At 42.2% G+C, this 26,738-nt stretch overlaps 1 protein-coding gene across 1 annotated transcript in view; it reads left to right on the top strand.

The window, feature by feature from the left end:
• coro7 (coronin 7) overlaps positions 1–26,738 on the top strand; it is a 111,794-nt gene that overhangs the window by 29,394 nt on the left and 55,662 nt on the right. The window contains exons 8-9 of the mRNA XM_039825272.1: positions 1,899–1,982; positions 3,455–3,537. Coding sequence (XP_039681206.1) covers positions 1,899–1,982; positions 3,455–3,537 — 167 coding nt within the window. The remainder of the gene's footprint in view (positions 1–1,898; positions 1,983–3,454; positions 3,538–26,738) is intronic.

The raw sequence follows: 26,738 nt of genomic DNA, 5'->3' as shown, positions 1-26,738 counted from the left end.
TTGGGATGATGCATGTGCTTAGTCACTGCCCCGAGTGGTTGCTGATCAACAAATGATTAATCCAAAAAGCCTTGCCTCATTTCTACATATCAATATCTACTAAACAAGATAAGACACTTAACGTACTCCCATGGGTATGGGAGTACACTTTTAAAATACATTTTCATTAAAACAATGACCACCCTCATCCTTCATTTTCTTCTGTCCCTAGAACTCCTGCTGCACCTGCTTAACATATGTGTCTCATTTATTGTCCACATGTACTGGAGTAAGAAGCACCCTGGAGAGGATTTGGGAAGAGCAAATAGCATTGAAATAAATGTTTGGTTTAGACCGTTTAAAGAAATTTTATCCAAACCTCGGTTTCTCTCTTACAGCAGTTGATTCTCAAACCACTTGGCTGGAAGTGTGGCGAGAGTGATGTCAGTAAGGAGAGAAAAGGAAGGGGGGTTTGAGTTAGAATTGACAGGGCCCACATGTATGTCCCTCTATGCGCTCAAGTTGGATTTAATATTTCTTTGTTTATTCCTATTTGTCAACTTCAGTTGTAGATTTGGCAAGTGCCCATTGGGCTCAAACATAGCTGTACATTAATGGAGGTTGTCCAGTGCAGAGCCCTGTTACCCTTTAACCTACCTCGTGATTAGGGGTGCAACAGGGCAGCTCAAGTTCTCCCTATTTGTTTTTACAATTTGTCATCTGCCGAGATGTAATAATGACACTAGAATGAGGCAGCACTCTCTCTGTGGAGAGATTGGATTGTTAAGCCTTAGAAAATAAGCCTCTGTCATTTTGCCATACACAGGCATCCAGCCACGCTCCTCAGGGTTAGTGTAGCTATAAAAATGACTGCAGCAATTTGGGGAGACACAGTGGGCGGATGGGCTCCTGTTCCATTGAAACTCTATTGCTGACCTCCATGCCTTATGGGAAAGCTCAGTGTAACTCTAGTATTAGTAGTACACGGATACCCAGGGGCTCACTGACTGACTAATACATAACGGATACTAGGGACCTGACACATAAGCTCTAAATATCATGAGTTTTTAAGCTCCAGTTACTTAGAAACAAGACTTCTAAGTAATTAAATGGCAGTCTATGAGCCATCCTTGTACATCTTCTCTCTTTTGTCCTCACCTTCACAGTTACAGTTAGTCTATGGCTTGGCTCAATAACAGCACAGTGTTTGAGTACAATGTGTACAAAATCCAGCACATTAACTTACTTATGCTCCTTCCACTTGCTCCTTTTGTCCTTACAGACAAGCACATTCTCTCATTTCAACACCTGCAGTTGTTTTTAGCTCTTACGTCTGACAACATGTGTTATTTACATTTGAAGACCACCAACCAAACCAGCATGGCAGTGCTGTTTTGACACACATTCCCCATGGAAACAGTGTAACAAAGTCTCAGTACCATGAACACACACACACACACACACACACACACACACACACACACACACACACACACACACACACACACACACACACACACACACACACACACACACACACACACACAGAGACGTGGAGTCACAGTTTGGTAATCTAAGATGCGCTTGGGGCTGAAGTCACCTTGTCTGCTACATCAACAATAACAAGCGCTCCTTTCATGGGACAAGTCCTGTTCTGTCCAACCGCAGGGATCTGTCAGAGGCCTCTGGGAATAGTCCTTTCTGTCTTCCTTTCTCTGTCTTTTTCTCTTCCCTGCAAATCATTCACTCATCATCACCCTCCTCGTTATTTTGAACTATACCTCAAGGTTATGTTTAAAGTTAGGGTTCATCATAGAGACATTGACTTCATGAAGTTAGGATCAAGAAGTCAAGTAAGATGTATTTAAGTTGTCTTATTTTGTCGTCTGATTTAAAATGTTTCATTGTTTTCCCCGCAGAGTGCCAAGAGCCTTCAGAACAACAAGGATTCACGCATCCTGTGGGCCAAAGATGACCTTTTACTCACCACCGGCTTTGATATGGTGAGACTCTCTTTGTTCATCTTGCATTTACCAAGAGTTATTATCTTGTGAAACAAGTACATATGTGTATGCACTAGGGTTTGACCATTATGAGCTTTTGAGGACTTTTGAGAATTAGTTTGGAACGGAAGTTGCTGGTAGCAACTTTTTTGTGCCAATATTTACTGTTAAATGTGAACATTATGCTATAACAAGACTACAGTAACGGGGTAATTCCTTTTTCAATAAAAATATTGTTTCAATACTAATGTTGTCATCATACTGGAATTTCTAACTTCGATATAATACCTTGAAAAATATCAATATTCAATACCAGTTTTGATGCTCCGGTGCTAAAATATGGGCTTGCTTGTATCCTTTACCTTTCCTTGTTCTGAGAGGAGGCGGGGCTAAATGGGCACTGCAGTGGTGTGTGTCAAGTATAGACTGTATAAAACAGATGTCCAAGCTGTAACCTCTGGTGCTGAATTATGTCAATGCAGAAGTGCCAAAAACTGCTGTTCCTTGAATAACCACTTGAGGCGAGCTCCAACAGGGAGTCAATCCCTATTAAGGCACTGACACACCAACCCGATTATCAGCTGGCGAGGTCAGTGACTCGAGTCTGTTCGGTGTGTTCCATGCCGTTGTCAGTCGGAGGAGCCGTCGGCCTTCATTTGGGACGATTTGACTTGTTGAATCGGCCAGTGGGCAGTCTGACTCAATGACCAATCTGATTGAGTGCTAACCCGTAAATGACGAGCCAGATGAGCGTGACGAAAGCCTCTCAAAATCTTTGATCTGAAATTAAGACAGATTCAGCAACTGCATGGCAATCCCGGAAGTGGAACATCGTGGATATAGACTAATCCCTATAGACCCCTATGTTAAAATGCCCAACTTTACAGCAGAGGTTGGGCCTTCAACCCATATTTGGATTAGCCAGGAGTTAGTCACTGCCAAGATGGCAATGGCCGGAGCTACTGGGAGCCGCCCACTTTGCATTTAAACATTTGCAATAAAAGCCCTAAAAATTATCTTTAATAAAGGAACCTATGGGTGACGCCACAGAGACTACGTCCATATTGTATAACAAATATGGTGTATTATTGAGACCGTTTCTAATATTCAGAATTATTGGCTATGTAGGGTTTACTCTCTACTAACACAGGAATTTCCCCAGTGTGGGATTAATAAAGTCTATCTTATCTTATCTCATTTGCTAAAAGCTCACACAATAATTTCTTTTTGCCAGTTTAAGTGTTCAAATTTTTACTATGTAGTGCCATCAAAAGTATTTTAACAATGGAACGATATATGTTCACTGTCTTGCACTATGCACATACATGCAAAGGTTCCATGCAATCTAATCCATTGGCTTTGCTTCTGAGACAGAGACAGAGTGAAAATTACCATCATGCATTTCTCCACCTGTCAGTGATGGTGCGAAATCATGGTGTGTGTGTGTGTGTGTGTGTGTGTGTGTTGTGTAGATGCGTAGTCGGGAGGTGAGGCTTTGGGACAGCAGGAAGCTGAGCTCTTCTGTCAGCTCGGCATCACTCGGCACCTCCAGCGGGTGAGTACAGTATTAGTGTGCAACCACTGCCCATGTCACTGAGCGTGTTGCACTTTAATGTCCGCCAGTGATGGCCAGAGGTCATGTTTTATAGTACAAAGTGTGACTGTGCGTGTGTGATTTGAAATACTTGGCAAACCGTGTATTTGTGTGGTATTTGGATATTGGTATGGGGCATTTACATATATGGCACAATTTATGGAGGACCTCTGCTGGACGGGTGTGCAGACCTCCCAGACTGCTGACACACACACACACACACACACACACACACACACACACACACACACACACACGCGCACACAGACTCCTATCCTCTCTATGCGACCCTCTGTCCATAATAACTACGAAGGGTCAGGCAACAGCAGTGCACACATCAACACTTCTCCCTTCAGCTCATTGCGTGTCATTTCTGCTCCTGACCTTCTCCAAATTGCTTTTTTATTTTTATTTTTCCAAACACGGCTGCGGAGGACCGGAGGAGAGTGGCAGCGTGGCCGGGCTCCAGAGAAGAGGGGAATGGAAGGATGGAGCAGGAAAGAGAAGAGAGAGGGTGGGAGTGAGGGTTCCTTTGTCAATTCCAACTCATGCATTTTAGTGCTATTATAAACAGGTTTCAGGTTCAAGTCTTTACAAACTAGAGCAGACCGGACTCTGCCAGGCGATTCAGTGCACTATGGTGGATTAAATAAATGTATTATCATTATTATTACTGTAGTAAAGGCAGAGCTGTAGCTGCACAGAGCTCTCTGTGTTAAGGTTATGGCAGCACATATTCCACATCTGTTCTTTGGCAGAGGTATTTGAGAGTATTGTATGTGCCCATGTTTGGTTGCAGCAAGGACCAGAAAGTGTGAAGATGTACAGTACAATGTAAATGTATGTAAATAGTATGAACTGCTTTTTAAGTTTTCATTTGAGTGAGACAGTTTAGTTTAGTTTAGTTTAGTTTGGTTTGGTTTGGTTTGGTGGCAGCATCATTTTCGTGGAAATGGAGGATATCTGATGCCACTTTTTTTTGCTTCCCATTACCAAAGCAAATATGTTTCTCTTTTGTGATATTCATACTAGTACAAAGTCTAGACAAAATCCCCGCAAAACACAGCAAATCAGGAACTGGGAGTCTGCTAAAATCACGGAAGATAGTGTTAATTAGTTAATTTCATTGCAAGGTTTGTCTCCCTGGTGTCTCTGCTTGTAGACAGAGGAATGTTTACTCAGTGTCTGTGGCCACTGTTTTGTAGTTGTGATGATGGCACAACTTGGAGAGAATGTACCAGCAATGTGACAATTTCTAGTGCCCTTCTCATCTGGTGACAAGCTGTTAAGCATTCCTGAAGCCTTCAGCCACTGTCTGGTTTTCTAATTGTCTGTTCACACTTACTTGAATCAGCAGGAGAGCCCACCATATACACTTTATTAGATAAATAGCTTTGAATTTGAGAAAAGCCTATTGGTTTCCTGTATTTTGATACTAGTTAAATCAATATACTATATATTATATATATGTTTTTTTATTGAACGTAATTGCTGGGGTGTGTTCTGACATGTTAAATCATTTCAGTCATGCTATCATATGCTGGGATGTTGTGTCAGGGAGCGATCGCTCCCAAGGCCACATCCCCTCCAGATGCCTGTAGACCAACACTGATATAAAACAGGTAGGCAATCAAATGACAGATGAGACCTTGCCCTTTACTGCCATTCTGGTGTTTCATCTTCTTTGCCACAATATTTCCTTCATGCTTCTCTCTCCCAACTCTTCCCTTGTCTATTTTTTCCTCAAACAGAACAGCTATATTAGACTTTGGTGCAGCCACTTTAGTGTCATTTTCATGAAGCTGGTTTTAATCTGCAATAAGTTTTTATTTTTTTTACTTTTTTGGCTTGTTGAAAAGGTCTACAAAGGAGCCTTATGTTTATGAACAGCTTTTTATGCACCATCTCATCCCTCTTCCCACATCTAATTCTTTATCCTTCCCCCGCCTCCTCCTAGCTTCTTGCCATGTTAGAATGTAGCTGCAGCTTTGACCAAGGTCCCATCTGGGCTTTTGACCAAAGCTGCTGTTACAGGCCAAGGCTCCATTCTTGTCCGCTAATGTCCACAGTGGGAAACATCCAGAACACTGTCAAGAACAAACAAGGCTTCAGGAGTTAAATTGGGGGGGAAATGTAATCACTACTTCTTATTTAGTCATTTCCATCTTAGCGCTGGCCAAACACACTATGAAGCTAAATAGCTCCTAGACGTAGTGTGCAATCAGCAAACGCTGATAACAGAAATGTCTGGCCTGTTTCTAGGTAATGGGCAAGGTCAAAATGTTTGTTATTGCTGGCTGTTTATTCAGTCTCACTGCATCTTTTTTTAAATCAGTGTTTTAAAATGCAATTGGGGGATGGAGGCTTGTGTCTGGGCCTCTTTCCACTCATGCTAGTCAGTATTTATCCAGTATGTCACTGTGCAGTGAGTTTCTTAAAGGAGAATTCCGGCCAATTTTTACATTGATCTTGATTGTGAATCTTGATATCGAAATATGCGAGTACAGTCGATAGAAGGGGAAAAAAAACAACAAGCCGAATCGATGCAGTCATCACGGAGTAGCTGCAGGTACGTCTATGAGCTTCCACTTAGCTTAAACGGCAGTTGTCAGGGCAAGTTTTAGAGTGCCTTTGTGCCTCTTAACAGACACAAAATGCAATTAAAATGTCTGTGCAACATGAACATGGCCCTTACGTGACATTAAGATGCGTTTTCAACCCAGACATTATTTCAATTCACCTACCCTGTCTCTATCCTGCCGGTAGCTAGCTTGCCCTGCTAGCTGCTAGCTGCCTTGTGTTCAGCCAGGCTTCTGTAATAATCATGACGCAGCAGTTCCTTGTGTATTTGTAGCTCATCCATTTTGTGTGTGATCGATCTGGTGTTGGTGAGTAGGAGGCTTGGCAGTGGCGATCTGTGTGGTAGTTCCCTTAGCCGAACTAGCAGGCCCGACCGGCATCCTTGCTTCTGCTTCCTCCCCGCCTTCGTTGCCTCCCGCTCCCCACAACAATCCACCAAGCGGCCGCTGTTCTGGCTATCTCCTCCAGAGAACAGGTCATGCCTTCGCGACGAAAACTTAAAGTTTATTCCCCCTCAAAAATAGGTAATTGAGCACTGTAGTGGTTATGACCATATCAGTGATTATGTAACTACATGGAAACAGGCCAAATTATGTCTGTGGCTTGCACAGTGATAGCATTAGAGAAGGCTACCTCTAGTCTCGCGCTGAAGTCCCGTTGTAGCAGGAAAAGTTAAACAGTGTGCAGATCGCTCCGAGAACCAAGGATGCCGGTCGCTTCATACTTTTCTATAATTTAGCTCGTTCCCTCCAACATCGGGCTATCCTCAAGTTCCCTTTGGCCATCAGGGTTTCAATTGTTTGTTTCTGCTTTGTTATTATGGTGGATTTTCTGTGTGGAATTTTATTTTAGTTCAGCATGTCTTATGTGTTACGAAGCAGCTATGACAAAGACTGTGCCATAATCAAAAGGAGACCTTCTCTTCTTTTTTTCTTTGCACTTGATAGATTAAACTGTGCCAGCTGAGGAAGCTTAAAGTCAAACATCCAGAGTAGGGCATTTCCTCCTTGTCATTTTAGGCCTGGGGTTCATATAAAGATGGATTTGTTCTTTTTTCTTGCCTGTTTTTTATTAAAAGGGCCATGGTAAACATGGTTTGTGATCGGAGCAGCGGGCTGGCTTGTATCAGGTTAGCTGTGCTCGTCATCGACATTCGGTAGTACTGTTTTCTTTGGAGTGTCACAACATAAAGAGGCCCGGGAGCAAGAGCCAGTAAAATGGGGTTGTGGGTGGAATATAATTTGGATGGAGAATAATGGAGGGGAAATGTTTTAGTTGGGGTTGAAATGGAGACTGAAAAATTCAGGGATGGAGGGTGATGAGCATGAGAGGGGTGTTTTTAACTGTGCAGAGGTAGCTATTACTGCATGCCCATTTTCCATACAGATCTGGACATTGGAGAACAGCGGGGATCTCTGTGTACCGCTCTCTCCCTCATACTCTATAAACCTGAATTATGATAATGAGTTTAATTGGGCCTTTTAAGCCAGCTGCAATCAGTGAACTTTACAACTGGGCACGATTGCAACCAGCTTGCCGTGTAAATGCTTGAGTCGTCATGATAATTATACATTCTCCTCCGCTTTAGCAGCTATATACACAGATTCACCACACTCCGTGAACACAGCAAAGTTTTGATGATGCATGCCTGTAAAGTAGTTTGTCATAAACATGACAGTGCAAGGGGTCAGTTGGTCCGAATTCAGCGTGACGAAACTTGAATCTCAGAGAAAGTTGTGGCCTTAAATTGTCCTCAGTCACTACCAATGTTCTGCTCTTCTCCTCAAGCACATGAACACATACAAGATGACATGTGTAGGCATATACACACATGCATCTTTTATTACTCCTCATCATGGCTGCTCTGTTTTTCTTCTGGCATGAGGCTGATTAAAACCGATCGCTGTGAGCCGGTGTGCCAACTAGTATCCATCCTGCCGATTGGAGAGGACATAAGCCCGTCCCCGGAGAGCCGACCCTACTGTTTTCCCAACCCGGTCACAGGTTACACAAAGAACTCACCCTCTGAGGCAAGAACTGCTGACAGACTGTGCTGTTAGCCGAAAGAGAGAAGTTTTGTGGTTTATGCATGGGAGTGCCCCAGGTGTGATGCACATACTCGCACCCTCTATTGACTCTCCACAATCTATTCCTGCGTGTTTTCCTACCAGGGTTGTGCCTGGGAGCAGGGCCCAGTCATTGGGTGTAATTGAGCCAAACTCCCTTTAATCAGATGAATCGAGAAGAGGCCTATGCCCCAGAAGGGAACCAGTCTTTTTACTGAACAGTCCCCCCTTTCTCCCACCTTGGCCCAAGCACTCTAAAATCAGTCCCAGATGAAGGCTTTCCTGTGGGGATTAGGTGCAGCTGTAGCACCACTAACCAAACCAGACCAAAAAAATGCCACAGAATGGTTGAACGATCGTTTGACCTTCCTTTTTTTTCCTGAAAGTTAACTTTCTAATAGCGAATGGAGCTTTGTTGTTTGGGTCCAGCTCGGAAAGTCATGTTTAAGGTGGAGGGAAAGGCTAAACTACAGTATTCAGGTGATCCTCAGGCTCAAGTCGACAGGTCAGCTGCTGCACCCCCTCTCCAGGATGGCCTTGGGGGGAGGGTATAGGGTAAAGATTTGACCGCACACGCTCTGTTCAAGAACCTGAACTCTGTGCCCTGACAGTTGAAACATGGTGTCTGGAATCTGTTAGTCATTTGGGGTTTCAGTTTGTGATTCAGTGGAGCAGGAGTTCGACCAGGAAAAGAGGATGAAAAAGGAGTAGGAGGGAGCTCTGAAATCCCCTCCCATTTTTTCAAATAATTTCCTTTAAAATATCGTCTCTCTATGAGCTTTGATGAGCTTTTCATGGAAGCTCATGTGGCAACTTCTTTTATTCCATAACACCTTATTGAAGAAGTCATCTGTTCTTCTTTCATGCCCTGTGATCACCTAAAACAGCAAATGTCCTTTTATTCCTGGGCCCTACGAACCTGTCAAAAATACAGCCGCTATCCTTCAGTGAATCCTTTTTTTATATCCTTATCTGGGCATCTATTAGACCCTCTGTCTGTTACCATTTGTCCCCCCACTCCTTTGTTCCTCACTCTTCTTTCTCTCTGTCCTGCACAGACGAAATGGAAGAAGGGAGCTGAGTTTTTGAAGGTGCTGGTGTCTGGGATTCTAATTAAGTGTTGTTGGGGTTTTTTTTAGAGCACAGCCTAATGGTTCCTCTCAGAACTGGTAAAAAACACATGGAACTATGTGGAGCGTTTGGCAGGGGATATTTAATATAATTCACAGAGGGTTTTGATTTCATCCCGCAGGTATGTGCTCAGCACTCCAGGGATCAGAAGGACCCTTTTGTGTGAACTCGCCACAGAAGGGAAAATAGGAAAAAATTCTCCCCCTCCCACCTTCAGCTACCTCCTTCCTTACTACCTCCTCTTAGTCTTCTCCCATTCACCTTTGTTTTCTTTTATGGTTTTGATTATAATTTCATGCAGACTAAACTGGAGATGATTCGTCGAGGGACGCTGCTCTGCATTACGTGGCAGTTGAGCAAGTCTTAATGCTGTTAAGGTAATTGCACAAATGACTCAAAACTGGATGGTTTTTTCTGGATCCTCGCTCTGTCTTAAGAGTTTGAGACAGTGTCAGACTTTACTTTCCATCCTTTACAAAAACAGCAGCCAAGTTGCACTTGCAGCTGCAGATATAGCTTTTCCTCAACATCTGGAAAAATGGCTCCCCCCCACCCCCCTTATTAAAAATGCATTGGCAAATAACATTTGGGATCTTTGCCCTCCTAAAAGCCTTCACAGTACTCTGGGCCATCCCAAGTCCATTTCAGCACTTTTTCCCCTTCTCTGTGGGGTAGATAATATCCAGTCACTGAGCATCTGATAGAGATGTGAAGAAGGATGGGTTGGCAGAAGATACAGGACCAAAGTGGAAACAGCACAGGCCATTATTCACAATACACGGATACAATGCTAGGTGATAATTAAACACACTGCTATTAAGTATTAATGTAATGGACTGCTATTTTTGAAGTGAGCTGCAATGGCAGGTTCAAGGAGATCTTCCAAACTAGGAGTAGCTTGTGTAAAAAAAATCCACAAGGTTGCCTTAATGCCCTATTTGTTATATAATTATCTTTAGTATCTCTACTGTTTTTCAAGCCTTCTGGTATCTCCATTTCATCTTTTTGCTTTTAATTTCCCTTATATGTACTTATTTTTTATTTAATTTGTCTACTATGTCTTCCTTTCTGTCTGTTTTATGCGTTCTTATACTGTATACCCACCTCTTCTTTCTCCCTCACTCTCTTTCAACACATGCATGTGTTTTATAAGACTCATGATTGTCCCTTTCATGAGAATCAGGAACCGTGGCACGGCAGAGCTCCCGTTTTTAAATCATGCCTCACTTCTAGACGCCAGTCACCTCCTGGATGCCTGCCACCTCTCTCTGCTGTGGTAGAAAGAGCAATTTGAGCGATGGAGAGAAGTGTGTTTCCCATTAGTAGATGGTTTCCTCTGCCCTCCACCCCGCCCACCCCCGCCCTGCAGCCTGGCCTCCACTGCTGCCTCTGGGACTGCGGCAGATTGGCAGCTTGTCACTGCTCACCTCATAGTCTTACAAAGAATAATAAAGGTACAAAGGGAGTGATCGAGAGACTGTGTTCTTGATGCACACAGACAAGCAGGAGTTGCTTGTGTTCACATAATTCATATGTACGGAGATAGATAGACCCTCCTTAATTGCACAGTCCGAGATAAAACCGAGATTAAACTTGTGGTACTTCTAACATGTCAACATGGAAGTCCATTTGATCAAAAGTGGTTGGAGCCACCTAATTGTGATTTTTCAGCCACATGATGTCTTATTTGTTCCTCATTTTGTGCATGAATCAATGATGAAATGAAATGCACCTCCTTAAGAAACATTTGAGCAGCCAATTATCCCATCATGTTTGGTTTTTGGCACTTGAACACCATAATCACCATTTCATTTTAAATTCTGCCAAAAAACAACAACAAATGGTGTCACTGCCAATACTGATGCCAAATCTAATCTCATAATATCTCAGCCAATGATTTTTCACATTTGTAAATGGTCTGTCTAACATCAGCATAGCACACCCATCCACATCTGGCACAAAAGAAAATCCAGCCCAGCTTTCCTTCTTCTTTAAAGTGAGTTTGAGTGAGCAGACTTTTCCTATTGTTTCATAGAGAGAGCTGCTAGGTGGATTGTCTGCTCATTGTATTGTCTTTTATGATCATGTTTCCGTGATAGAAATCAGTGATCCTGGGCCCCTCATTGGCAGACCTACTGTCTGAAAAGGAAACTTGTGAAAACAGAAGGAAAGTGTTTATCAAAGAGGTTCCCTGATTGGTCGGTGGAAGGTGGGCCACATGTGCTCCTGGCTGATGTCACTTCCCATTTGGGCCGTATATGTCTGCCCACACTGTGGAAACATGTCAGTGAGGCAGAAGTAATATGCCACGCTTAGTTTAATGGGAAAGGTGCTGAGGCATGCCGCTGCTCACCGTCTGTGTGTGTGTGTGTGTGTGTGTGTGTGTGTGTGTGTGTGTGTGTGTGTGTGTGTGTGTGTGTGTGTGTGTGTGTGTGTGTGTGTGTGTACACAAGTTTTCTCATTACATAACTGGTCATATGACTGGATGCTCTAATGCCTCGCTGTGTTCCAATCGTGTCGAAGCACCGGAGGTTGAGACACATGGGTTAGTGTGTTGTACTTACATGTACTAGATTTGTTTATGTTCATGTGTGTATGTGCACACACTCATTGCTTAATAGTGTGTGGACAAAACAGAAGAAAATAGCAGAGAAAGGACTAAACAGCATCACTGCCTGTCAAATTTCTCTTGTTTCTATGGCAATGTTGTGACAACAAAAGCTGCTCTGAACCTGCACAGCCTCCTTGTTATTGTGCCAAAGGTTGTGTGTGCATCTGTCTAAGTGCACTTGGCCTAAGCAGATTAAAAAATGTCATCAAAATGTAATTGGTGGGAGAGTTGAGGAGGTGATGGTGGCCAGGAAATAATTTCTCCATTGTGAAATTAGTTGCAGTGGGGAAAAAAGAAGAAAACATGAAGGACCCTCAGGGGGAACACCAGTTGATCCTTAGTCTGTGTGTTCTGAAGAATCCTCCGTGGACTTTCCTACTCAAACATCAACTGAATCTCCTCCGTTTGAAGCCAGCTAACATTATATCAGCAAGGTCAATTAGTCAGTCAGCTATTGTATGAAAGCTTCATGCGAGGCTGCGGTGGCAGGGGCTTGAAGAGTTGGGGACTAGTGGGAGTCTTGTAAGAGTTGGGAGTGTAAGCCCTCTATTGTGCCTTTGCCGTCCTTTGTCTAATACTTTTTTCCCCTGGCCACAAAAGATGAGGAAAGCAGACCTCATCATAATTGTTGATTTAGAAACTGTTTTAAAAGGACAGTTCACCTTAAAACCAAAAATGCATATTTCTTTTACCTTTAGCACTATTCATCAATCTAGATTGTTTTGGTGTGAGTTAAGTGCAAAGGAATGGAATTGAATTGCCATGTTGCTGAAAGGTGCTGTAGAAGTAAAATTGCCTTACCTTACAACCTCAGCCGGTCAGTCAGTTACCAGGGCATAGAAACCACTGTTGTGCCTGCTTGTCTCACAGGAAGTGTAACGTCAACAGCCTCGTGATTGCTTTCGTATCATCTATATCTATCATATCGAAGCAAATGCTGTTTTGAAAAAAATTAACCACACTTGAAACCACTTTATCGGCATTGCTGTGACTCACTGTGACTTCAACAAAACTGCAGTGTGTGTGTGTGTGTGTGTGTGTGTGTGTGTGTGTGTGTGTGTGTGTGTGTGTGTGTGTGTGTGTGTGTGTGTGTGTGTGTGTGTGTGTGTGTGTGTGTGTGTGTGTGTGTGTGTGTCGGAGCTCCGCTCTCTGTCAATATGCAGCGAGGACAGATAAGCTTGCGCTCAGACGCTTTTGGTAACCGAAATTTTGCACCAAAAGATAAATAATTTTCCGTTACCATAGACTCTGAGTATTTCTTTTTTGGTGCCATAAAAGTATCGACGTTCGGTGCCCAGCCCTAAAAACTCACCAGCAATGTTACTCGAGAAAATCCATTGTGAGCAGTAGGAACAGTTTTCAACCGAACTACACCCGCCAACCGCATCATTCACGCAGAAGGAAGCATATTTAAAGACGGAGGCCTATGGTTTGACATGGCTTGTGGAGATTAGTTTATAGCTAACAGATACTGCTAGCACTCCTGAGCTAGCTAATGTTACTAATTAATGTAACTCATGTTTACATGTTACTCTGTAATGAGGATGAGCCTCTCGTCCATGAGTTCGCCACCTTCTGCGCAGAGACAGGGTTGTAAGGTGTGGTTCGATAGAAAGAAAATAGCTCCTACATGAAACCGTTCACAATCGGGTCTGTGGATTATCTTGAGTAGTGGTGCGTGTTCTTTTGTCCACCGAAGTCGATTTATGAGTTGTTTTGCGGAGTTACGAACCGGAAGTTGCAAAAGAACGCCCCGAGGTCGTATATACGACTCGTCAAGTCGTCTGAACTCAGACGACCCCAAGTTCACTTTCAAAGATGGCTACCTGCATCACACGTAGTAAACATTGTGGTTTTCTACAATTTTAAGCACTTTTGTCTTTGTTGTAACCAAATGAAGAAGTCGTAAACATAGCACTGTATACTGCTACCTATAGGCATGTCGCTACAGTCTTATTAGGAGTTAAATACCGCCTAATTAGTTATTTTGTAGCTTGTGCAGCTGAAATTGGCTAGAGACGCTCGGTTGCTAAATGACAACAATGGCTTTAAGCCGAGTCTTGAGCAGAAAGCAGAGCAGTAGCCTAACGTTAACGTTATTCAAAACGTAATTTTCATGTATCAAACTGTGAAATATATTTGTGTAATATGTCAATAACTGGGTGAATAGAATCCTAAATGTTACTAAAAATGTTACAAAAATCCATCTTTTCTCCGACTCGTAGTATTGTGTGACAAAAAGAACGCACCAACCCGCGGTTATTCGTTTTTCGACATGGATGTGACGTCACACTCAAGCTACTAGTCGCGATTACAAGACAAAAAGAACGCACCATAACCTGGTCATGATTTCTGGAAAAAGACATCGCTGTTGAGTTTTTCAAATGTTTTTTTGTTTTTTTTTGAGCACCACAAGCCGAGCGTCATCTAGTTCCATTGCATTCAAGAGATGGCAGACATCGCTACGGCCGATATCTCCAACACTGGGAAACTCACACCAAATTGAAAATAGCACAAAAAAAATATGTAGTAAAAACATGTATTTTTGGGTGAACTGTCCCTTCAAGTTTAAGGCATCCCTGGTACACTACAAGACTCATTTAGCATGTTAATCTTCCATTTCAATTTAGTAGCTGTTGAATTGTGATGTCAGAGCGAAAATGGACCTGCCAGTGTTGCTGCAACCACTGGTGTAGGAAAAGAGACCTACATGGATGATTGTAAAGTGGTGCTTTGCTGTGGTGTTTGCTGTCTTCCATAAAGTCTGTGGATTTTCTCACCCATAGCACCCATTGCGAAAGTCACCTGAAAGTGGTTCCTGTCCTGGTCCGTTATCCATTGAAATGTGTGAGGGGGACACAGGGAGAGATTTGGTAATGCCATTAACCCCAACATGGGGGCTCTCTTCCAATGCATGTTCTGTTTGTGTGTTGAGGGCATATGGGGCACAGGTGTCTCTCACACAGCTGCCCAACCATGGAGCTGGAGAGGCTTCATTCCTACCATCAAGCTGGATAGGTCAGACACACACACACACACACACACACACACACACACACACACACACACACACACACACACACACACACACACACACACACACACACACACAAATGCATTCTCATAGTATAGCCACGCTGATATACACACATACATGCCTGGACGGGTCTGCCATTTCTTTACCTTTTTCAGCACAAGTAGACCATCGGCAAACAGTATTCATCATCACTCAGCTGGGTTTGACAGGTGGAGTGACATAGACTTAATCATCCGTGTCTTTATTTAGCCATGCGTACAGACACAGCATAGGTGATACTTTAACAAGATAGTACACTTTAAAACAGTTTCCCTTTTTTATTCAGTTGCTCTTTATTCAGTTTAGTTTAAATAAGCCACCACAACCTGAGTGTAGTGATTGATTACAATGTCTTGTCTTCTATTAGAAAAATGTATATCTCTATCTGCTTTCTTTCTTTTCCTTTTTTCTTTTCCTTCCAAACCAGTAAGTAGGAAGTGTTTTGCTACTGAAAAACAGACATTGTAAAGCTGGTGTGCCTGCTCAGTTTTGTACCTACATGTTTACTGTATCCTGCTGTTTTCCCTTTCCAGTGGGTTTCTTTATAAGCCAGCTGTGTGGATTGGGTCTTGGAGTGAGAGTGAAAGGGCAACTCCTTCACAAAGCACCTTAGAAAAACATGTTTGACCAAAAGACCAGCCTGGAGAAAGCGGGAGGCCCAGTTGCAAGAAAATATTTAAGGGACCACTTGTTCCTTAGAGGCCAAAGGGACAAAGGAGGGGAGCTGCTGGGTCTTTCACTCTGACCTGCCTGGGTGGTGTTCTAGAGGAGCAATCCTTTCATTAGCACTGGACTGAAAAAACACATTGTTGATGGACGAATTGTGATAGAATTTCATACACACGTGCGCTGGTGAGGTGGCCTGTATTATTCTTAACTGTTCTCCACACATCCTGGCCATCATGGTGCTTCCACGGTCCACTGCTGCTGTGAAGCTGTGGGGACTCACAGCTGTAAGCTGGTAGGCTGCGCGCTGTCTCCACGGTCAGCTACAAGCCAACTACTGTGCAAACTAACACACACATAAACACATGCAGCGATTTCGGTCATTTGAGTCTTCTCAACTTCAACACCAGTCTTTTGTCAACAGATGTCTTTACACTTTGAACTTTAAGAGGTGACCATCTAACTTGGTCCAACCTTCTGGCCTTGAGAAATGTTGCTCTGCTGCTCTGTTTAGTGTTGGTTAGAGGAAGAGGTCGTGTCTCCACAATGTTTTCTTGAGCAGTATTTGTCTTTGTCCTGTGATAGTGTTGGTCTTTAGGTTTTTATTTTTCACTACCAGCTTTCTTTTCTCAACTTTGAATTTTTGAATGCTGTCATTGTCTTTCTCATAAGATATGGCAACATCCAGAGACTGACTGGAGATAACATTAGCAGGCAAAGCAATGCGGCAAATGCTGCCTGATGTGAAATTTTGTGCAAGTGGTGATTTTGCCGTGACGGAGAACACCTATGATCTGGCCTTTTATTCTTTGCTCCACTTTTACCTGCAATACTCACATACGCTGTTCACAACGCCTTTATGTCTTAAATTCTTCCTTTTCCCAGCCTATATGCCATGCCCATTCCACCTTTGCTGTTATACTACATCTTTCCTCTCTTCCTCTTTCTGTGTTTTGACCGTAATGAAGATGGGGGATGTGAGACGTTGAAACTAGAGTGGAACCGCTTTTTGCCAACCGCAAACTGCAAAAAACAAGATTGCTAAAAGACACAAGGTCTTTGAATAACACACAAGCATCTCCCAACCTAAAATCCACAGTGATTGGATTAGGTCCCATAAAAATAGATGGAAAGGATGCTTAGAGAGACCAAAAGATAGATAGACAGACCGACAAAGACGGGGACAGAATGAAAGAGAGACGGACAGAAATGAGAAGAGGAAGAAAAACTGTGTTGGCTGGTTGGATGGAGTTGGCACTACATGCTCTGCTCCTGACCTTTAGTGGGTTTGTGTAAATTATATCCCTTTCGAGGGAAAATATGTGGTGGTTGAACTGGAGAGACCACCCCTCCCCCGTCGTTTACTCTTTATCAGGAGTGCTCCATCCATCTTTCAGACCCCCCCTTCAGTGTCTTCATGTCTTCCTCCTTATCTTGCTTTCGATATTCATTCCTTTGTTTTATGAAGTTGTTTCTCTCTTTGGTCATGCCATAATAACTTCAGTTCTATTTTGGCCATTCATCACCTCTCCCCCTCTTTATATCAGTCTCCCCCCAATCCCTCCTCTCTCCCTCCCCACGGTTATGCTATTTTCTGCTGTGCATGGAGGATACATTTAGCTTGTGGTCGGTTGGGAAGTGATGGCTACATTAGTGGGGGGCTCGGTGAATTGCTACCTTCTCTTAGCCACAGTGGGCTCCGAGCTGGCTGATGCAGACTTTCCACTGGGGTGAACCCATCGACTGCCTACCGGGGTGCTCTGCTCAGCCGCCATGCCCACACCCCCAGGCCACAGCCTAGGCTGGCAGGCACCCACACAGGCACGCGGCGTCAGCCTGCCCAGCGGGTGTCCCTGTTTATGTTTGTCTTATGCGGTGGCTAGTTTCTCACTGTGTTGTTGTGAGCATAGCACCACCCATCTCTGGCACACCACCCTCTCTCTCCAAGAAATGCCCTCTCCGACCCTGGCCAATCCCCGGACAGCTGTGGGCTGTAAGTGGCCGTTGGCGTCCGTCACTGCAACTGGACTGGACAGAGGTTGGCTGTGGCTGTGCATTCACATACTGAGGCAGTGAAGAGCTTAGGCCATACTTAAAGGACCTTACTGGTGGTTTTGCATGTTTTAGCTCATGAAATACAAATTGGGTATTTTAAATTGCTGCCTGTCATTTACCAAAACATACCATTGACTTGATCCTTGCAGCATGAAAATCAACTCGCATAGACTTGCGTCAGATAGATCATATTTTGCACCGACCATTTAGTCCACTTACTTTTTATGCAAAATATGTATTATTGTTGATTAGCAATGCAGCTGCAAACCGGTATACTTCTGAAAACTCGTTGTTGGTTGTGCAATCAAAGAAGTTGAGGCGTCAGAGATATGAGTCGGTTATCTAAAAGCATTCGATTCATGAGCTGAGTTGTGGGGAAGATAAACAAAACGCAAACATGCATCGTTATTTTAGTTTATTTGACATAATATTAAGGACAAAATTAAATCACACACAATTACAAGAATTACACTATAAAGTCCAATACTTATTCCCATTGTGGTCCATTGTACATGTTGTGAAAATAATTAAATGTAGCCAGTTTTTGCACACAAAAACAGTTGCTACTTGATTTTTTTCTATATTCTTATTTTGACATAGGTTGAACTTTCAGTGTTTTGTAATCTTCATCTACAGGATCTACCTTTTTTTTTTTATAAATACGGTTTATTTCAAACATTTTGGAAAGCAAATGGAGAGTTTGCATAAGCTGACCTGTAAAATGTACTTGTAAATAGGTTTGTATCACTGTTGACTTCAGATCTATAAAGGAGCGTCTGTGTGTCTCTTTGTCCCTGTTTAGCCCAACTGTTCATGATATGTAAACGAGTACCCTAATTACCAGACAACCGTCTGTAAAAAGCTTGATCCTGGTCTGCAACCAATTACCGGCTCACTACTAATCAGCACCCAGACACTTGTGACTGTCCAGACCCTCCCCACGAGCAGGATTAGCAGAGCAACGTTTTGCGTGTTATGACTCCCTCTGAAATCTACCCCTCCCTCTGAGTGTTATTCGCTGTTCGAAACAAACAGGTGTTTGTTGGCCCGTAGTTGATGGCCCATGTAGAGTTAGACTTCACATGCAGGGGTCAGAGGTCAGGTGGCCTCAGCCCTGTGACAGCAGGATGTTTGAGACGGCCATTATCTGCCAGTGAACACTGCATGTGGATGTGTTTTTGGGGGAAATGGAATTAGAGTGACTGATGTGGATTACTGAAGTCAACCTTTGTGCCAGAACACATTAGGACGACACACTGTACACATAGTTCAAGGCAATCGTTTAACACGTCTTTTAACTGGTTATTCCCTTACGTGATCCTTTCGATGCTTTTTGTGATATTATTCCAATTTTTGTCCATGAAAACAATGCATCTTACAAAACTTACTTGTAGCATCTAATCCACTACGACATGTGGGGAGGAGTTCCCATCCTGTAAGAGATATATGTAAATCATGCTGTGTACCATAGAGACACCATGAGCACATACGGTGTTAAAAAGGATTACAGGCACATTATCCGTGCCTGTCGCCACCCTCCATTTAGGTATACCTATTTGGATTGGTGATGGTAGAGCTAATATGAGTGGAATGTTTCTTTTCTCTCCACTTGCCTGTACCCGTAATATGCCCACCCACGTTACAGCATAGCTCAGCTCAGTTTGAGATTAGGCAGGAGCTCCAGCCACAAACAACGTGGAATCTGCAGATGTGTATACACAGCGCAGCCATGATGCAACTAGAGTTTGAAAGTTAGCGCAGGATGTGTACACAGCAGAGTTTGATGAATGTCTTCTGGTGTCTTAAGGGGGGGTGTACATGTATCAGAGGCCTGAATGCTTGGCCCTGAGGCCTTGAAGGCCTGGCTTTCTCCCCGTCAGTGTGCTGCTCTTAAGTTATGCAGGTCACGCTTCTGCTGTTTTGTTTGTGATGCAGGTTTTTTTGTTGTTGCTGTACGTCTGTAGGGAGAGAGAGGTAATAGTGGACGATGGTTTTCAAGTTAAACCAGACACAATGTCCAGTGATCTTTTGCCTCCTGTTGAAAGAAGTAGGGCAGAAGCGCATGAGAGATTGTTTTCTGTCTTAATATAGCTGTTTAGATGAGGGATTTGGGTCATAATTTTGGCTCTGTTTATGTCAAATAGCTCCAAGTATTAATTTAAGATCCATTCCAGTACATGATGCAGATGCCTCGTGTGGCTCTTATTAAAATATTTACATCATGATTTATAAGCTGTAATTGCAACTATAGTTTTTTTTATGGCATTGTGGACATGTTTTTTTTATATATATATATATATAGCCACAACAGCAGGGAGCAGCTGCGGTTAAATAATATACTGTAAATAAAGCCTTCATAGCATGCCAGACTTAGCATCTGCTTACCTGACCTGAACTCGGTACTGCATTCCTTTTACAGCCTATCACAAACAACCATAGATCCCTATGTTTAACCTTATGAGTGTAAGTCTTTGTGTGTGTATACCTTATGTTTCTTCTGCCGGAGGTGAGATGAAATAAATCTCTGAGTACTGGGGGACTCTGCCAAGCAGGCTGTGTCAAGATGATCTCCTCCTGCTGATGCCCCCCACCTTCATGTGGATGTACGTGTGGCCCATTGCAGAGACTCATGAGACTTACAGTGACTATTAGATCATAAACCCCATGGACATTTTAATGCGTCGCTGTGTCCAGTCACAGGAGGTCGATGGGGGTTCGCCCTTTGTTTCATCTCTCAAACATGCACACACACAATTCATCAGACAGAGATGTTTTGATGTTGCAATCTTTTGCCTCCTCAATCAAGTTACAGTACATGCAGTACAGCAGTTCTGATGTGTGTGTGTGATAAAAGATGTATTGGAATAACCGAACTGTAACCAGAGGATTATTTATAGGCAACCTAGAAATGATGACTGCCCGTTACTGACACTTGTCTTGTGTTCCTCTTTCTTTTGTCTGGATACGGTTTTGGTTGGAAGTGTTGAGGTTTTTGGCCCCTGACAAACAAGAAAGCATTGTATGAAGCCTGAGGCTTGCCAGACGCTAGTGTGGCAACTGTAGTTGTTGGTGACAATCAGTGGAATTCACCACTGAGTTTTAAAATTGGGCTCCTCGCTTGCCTCTGATGTTTCTAACTGCTAGCTCCATGAACAGCTGCTCAGGCCTTCATCACCTTACATCACAGCTGTTTTCTTACAAAGGCCATGAGAGGCAAGCAACCTTTTCAGGACTAGCTGACATCCTGACCTCTCTGTACTCACCCCAGAGAGACCTGGGAGTTATTGACCTCAATTACTGTGCATTTGCATTCAAATGGTTATACCTAGTTTAAATTAAGAAAAAGGACGGGCCAAGAAACTGTGTCCTCCTGCCAGTGAATTTAGAGAAAGCTATAAGCTATTCTTACATGTGCTTACTCTAGAATAACGGGATCTGATTAGTTTAAACGATAGCTCCACGCTTCAACTATTAGCTTCATTTGCCAGTCTTAGGTAGCTTATTTGGATTTGACGGACTCTTCTGGCATAGATTATGAATCAGTTTTTAACCAATATGTGCTATTATTTTCCCCCTTCCTGCACCCCTTTCACCCTCATCAGCCTCCTTTCTGTCCACTACCACACACAGACACACACAGACACACACACTTCCTCGTCAGTACATTTGCAAAGACTGATAAGCTTTTCACTGCATGTGGCCCAGTAACAATGTCCCTCCACTTTCTTCTCCCCTGGCATGTCGTCATCGCTCCACCTCTTTAATTTCATCTAATTCTTTCCATCCTCTCCTTATTTTACAGCATTGGTTGGATCATTACTCTCCATTTCTGATTTCCTCATTTATATTTATTATTTATTTGGGTCTTTCAACACATTGTGCTCATGAAGCTTGACGTTCTTTCTACTTTTATAAACCTAAGACCAGCCTGAGGCTGTTTGTGGTACTAAGTCACATTTTGCTCTGGGGTCCTCTCTCTACATCTTAATTAACTTGGGCCCAGATGACTTGTCTACCACAGTCTTGTAGCTACATTAGCGCTACAAAAAAAGTAAGCAATTTAGTTATAAATTGTCATGATGGAAAAAGTGGGAGGAAAAGGCCCAAGGTGAAGATACTAAATATAATTTACAGCAGGTTCATTAAAAACGTGATAAAGAGGTCAGTAGGTATTAAGACACAAAAAAGTAATTTCACAGTAGAGAATATAACACTGCACTGTCCTCTTCTACATCTGTTTATGACTTAAAGTTTTCTAAGAACACAGTTTTCCATATATGTTTGCATGTATAATATATATGATTACATATTTTTCTTTAAAAAAAAACTCAAGGATGAATGTGTCCCATCCCATATTCTACATGGACTGGCTCCACATGTATTGAGCCAGTTTGTAAACGCAGTACTAAATGTTCACAGACCTACAAGGAGTGCAGCAAGAGGTGACTGCATTGTTCCGCTAAGGAAAAGTGTATTCGGTCAAACAGCTTTTTCAGTAAGGGCTGCTCGTGAATGGAACCTCATTCCTACTCACATTAGGAATTTTAAAACTTATGTTTCTTTTACATTTAACTTAAGGAAGTGGCTAACAGGTAATCAGGACTGTCAACATTACATGTAGTTACAAAATCTTGCTGCTATCTAGTCTTTCCTGTCCTGCCGGTTTGTGTTTGTGTCAATTGTGCTATGCCTATGAGGTTGTTGGGCTGACAGTGTGGCTTGTATGTGTGTTGGTGTTGATGTTGATATTGATCAACTGTTTTTGTTTATATACTTGATTATTTCTTTTAACATTGATAGTCAATTTTACTTGTACTGGACTAAACTTATATGTACTTTTATAATCCTTTTATCTTTGTAGGTGTGACATCGTACAATCTGTCCAGGGACAGCAGATGTAAAGTAGCCTTTTGGCTAATTCTGGCACACTGTACATTTTCTTTATGTATTATTAGTGTGCATTGTCCCTGTTAAATAAACCTAAAAAATAAATAAATAAATCAGGACATATATATATATATATATATATATATATATATATATATATATATATATATGTATGTCCTGATTGATTTATTTATTTTTTATAATAATAATTTTTTTTTTTTTTTTTTTTTTGAAACTTACCATCTCTACTTAAGAATGGCAGTAATTAGAACTGAAATGATTAGTTGATTAACCGATCAACAGAAAAAATAATCTGCAACTTTTTTGATAGTAAAGTTATTATTTCAGTAATTGTTCAAGCAAAAATAATGAAGAAAGAAAAGACAAACATTCTCTGGTTCCAGATTCTTGTATGTGAGGATTTACTGCTTTTCTTTGTCACATATCATAGTAAACTGAATATCTTTGAGTTTTGGACTTTTGGGTGAAGACAAGATGTGAAAATATCACCTTGGGATCTGGGAACTTGTGTTTTTTTACAATTCATGACTAAATAATGAATCGATTATGTGGAGAAAATAAATTGATAATGAAAATAATTATTAGTTACAGCCTTACTAATTATCCATAACACTGGTAAAAGTATTCACAGTCTATTGTAGTTATTGGAAAACACTAGATAATGTTCCCATCCACATATATTAAATTACCAGCAAGTGATGTTTTGAACGTCAAGCTCTTGTTCATTAAATTTATGTTCACGAGTTCCAAGTATATCGTCTGGATGTGCGTTTTTGTAAACCTTTTTTGCATTATTGGCATAATTGAAACATTCACAGCCACTGACAAGTGAGACTGCAAGATGAAAAGAAAGGACAGGCTGTAGGATAAGGTGTTCAGATCTTGAATTGTGACCAGGTTTCTCTGCAGCTGGACAGTGTTAAACTCTGAACTGATATCTTTGGAGCCTAGGATGCAGCCTCAAGAACGCAACCAGGCGCTCCGCAGTAATGGACGTGGCTTTAGGCATTCACATACTGTATTTTGCTTAGGCCACAGGCCGGCCCAGCATAGACGCATGTTTACACAAATGTTTAACCCTGATTCACTAATTTCATACATTACTTACCTGCCAGCTTGCATTATCCATTTCCCGTATGACATTTTATTTCATTTATAGGATGGAACTAAATATCTAGGCCGGGTAAATCACACTGCCATTTGTTTTTATATCTAATAATCTACTAAACAGCATGTGAAATGAGTTGCCTGCTGATGTATCTAGCCAAGAATTAACCAAAGTCAAATTCTTCCTTTTTGCTTTCTTTTTCCTGTTTTTCTTTCTCTCTCACTTCTCATCTTTCCCCTCGCTGCTTTTTGTCAGAGCAGCATCTGGGCCATCTGCTGGCACAGACTGGCAGCTGTATGGCAAGAGAGGAACCGGTGGCACACCACCCTTCATCTGTTATTAGTGCTTCAGAAAGATTTAGAGGCAGGTAAGGTGGGATGCGGGGCAGGAGAGTTGGAGCGAGTACTGTAGGGGAAACAGAGGGCCAAAAACTGGAGCCAGAGAACCAGGTTCCAAAAACAAAGTGGTGGTGTGTTTTCTCTACTCAGCTCTTCTTTTCCATCTCTACTCTTTTACTCTCTGTTCCTTTTTCATAAACATGTAGCAACATCACAGAAACTGAATGCAGCTCAAGAATAAAAGTTTGAGATTTCAAATTATGATTTGTGTTGGGAGAAATTATAAAACTGTTTCATAATTTAATAAAGCAGTCAGCATTTTCTGCTGCTAGTTTTTTGTATCATGGCAGATGTAATTTCCTTGTCATCTTTTTGTAGTTTATGATGTGTTCAATGCTTCATCTTGTGATGTTTAAGGAGTTTATTTCGTGCCTCCGAGTGCTGACTGTAAATACTCTTGGCTGAGGTTGGATAGATGGTTTGAGGTTACTGGGAGGTCAGCTGTGCTGTGTGGGCAGGAGGGCTATTTGGAAGATGGAAAACGGAGAGGTAGAAAGAGACAGAAAAAGTAATTTGTGTAAAAGGGGAAACAAAACGCTACTTGCAGCCACATGGCCTTAACACATTGTCCTTGACTGCCTTCTCACAGCCCTGAATTTGGAAATAAATTAGAAACAAAACATAGAGAGTAAGAGAGAAACCGAAAAGAGGGGAGTAACAAAAATATTTACTCAGAAGTAATTTCATGTGGAATTCTTTTGGGTTGATGATTGTAAAAAAAGGTCCCTTGAAACTACAATAGGGGCCATTGAGCAGTGCAGGCTGAGTGTGAGCGTCAAAGTTGGAACCCATCCAGAGACCAGGTTTCTCTTAAAGCCAGGGGAAGAAAGGGGGGACTGTTTTATGGAAGGAAAGGAAAGAAACACACACACACACACACACACACACACACACACACACACACACACACACACACACACATACTCTGCTCTCTCTTATTCATATACATAGACATTTGCAGATGCCTTTCTTGAGAGGACAGAAACATGCATGCATTCTTTCAACTGCAGGCATTTATTCTTATCTGACATCTAAGTATCCTATCTGTCCTTTTACCTGGTATACACATATATGCTCGCAATTAAGCCTCATCTCTCTACTCTCTGTCTTACTTTTTCTTTGGTAAATGAGAGACTAAATTGGCTGAACTGCTTTTACAACTTCTAAAAATGTGTGTATATTTTTCAAAAATTCTAGATTAATGGAGGTTAAAACAGTGTAGGAAGGAAAAAGAAGTTCAAGCTTATTGACCTCCAGGGCGTGCATTGTTTATCCTGTTATTTCACTAGGAAGTTTGCTCTCTCTCTGAGTAAATTGATATAATAGGGCCTCCGTGACGTGAGTGGAGCTATTTTATGTGTTTGTGTTGTTAGCATGGGACCTTGCATAACAGCTCCCAGCTATTGGCCAGTATGTGTGTGTGTGTGTGTGTGTGTGTGTGTGTGTGTGTGTGTGTGTGTGTGTGTGTGTGTGTGTGTGTGTGTGTGTGTGTGTGTGTGTGTGTGTGTGTGTGTGTGTGTGTGTGTGTGTGTGTGTGTGTGTGTGTGTGTGTGTGTGTGTGTGTGTGTGTGTGTGTGTGTGTGTGTGTGTGTGTTACATCAATCCCCTACCCGCATCCTACCTATAAAACACATGGGTGGTCAGCCTGTTAATTGTGTGGGTTTGCAAACAATGCTCACTCATTAGCCTTAGACCAGTGAGTCATTCCAATGGTTAAATCCACTGACAACCTTAACCTGAGTGTTTTCAATCATAATCTTTATTTCCATTTGGCCTCCAGCTCACTGCTGGTAAGGAAGAATTCCAAGACCTTGTCCATTAAAAGCACACATTAAACAGTCTTTTGGTATGCTGTTGAATGTTGCAAAGAAAATCGAATACTTTTATAGAACACTCATTATTTTTTCACCTTGTAAATCATTTAAGGGGCCTGGATGATTTAACAGTTTTGACCCATGCTAGCGGCATTGCTCTTGGGATGGCAATGTCGGTCGGTCCACCACTTTGGTCCAAACTGAAATATCTATATATAAGTTATAGATGGATTGCCATGACATTTTATACAGACATTCACGGTGCCCAGAGGATGGATCCTACTAACTTTGGTGCTCCCCCTGACATTTCCATCAGCGCCACCATGAGGTTGACATTTTTGTTTTTTACTGAAGTATCTTGACAATTGTCCATTTATGGTTCCTAGATGATTAATCTTACTGTCTTTGATGACATTTGTGGATGGCTGGCCATGAAATGTTCTTTGCACATTCAAGCATTTTAACTGCATGTTAGCATTGTTATTGTGAGCATGTTAGCATGCAGATGTTAGCATTTAGCTCAAAGAACAGCCTCTCTGTAGACTTTAGTTTTAAAGAGGGAGCGAGAGTCTGACATACACTCAGGTGAATGGCACCATTTGGCACTGTGTCACTATTGAAATGAATTTGCACAAATACACAGCACATGTACACATGCATTGACTAATGTGTGGGTGATTATAATATCTAGCATAATTATACCTGCACTTTGTTCCCTTCTCTTTCTCTTTTCTGGACTCCCCCTCCTG

Source organism: Perca fluviatilis, chromosome 15, assembly GCF_010015445.1.
Source record: "Perca fluviatilis chromosome 15, GENO_Pfluv_1.0, whole genome shotgun sequence".
NCBI classification, from domain to species: Eukaryota; Metazoa; Chordata; class Actinopteri; order Perciformes; family Percidae; genus Perca; species Perca fluviatilis.
Note: the sequence above shows the minus strand (reverse complement) of the source record. Positions and strands in the feature narration are given on the sequence as shown.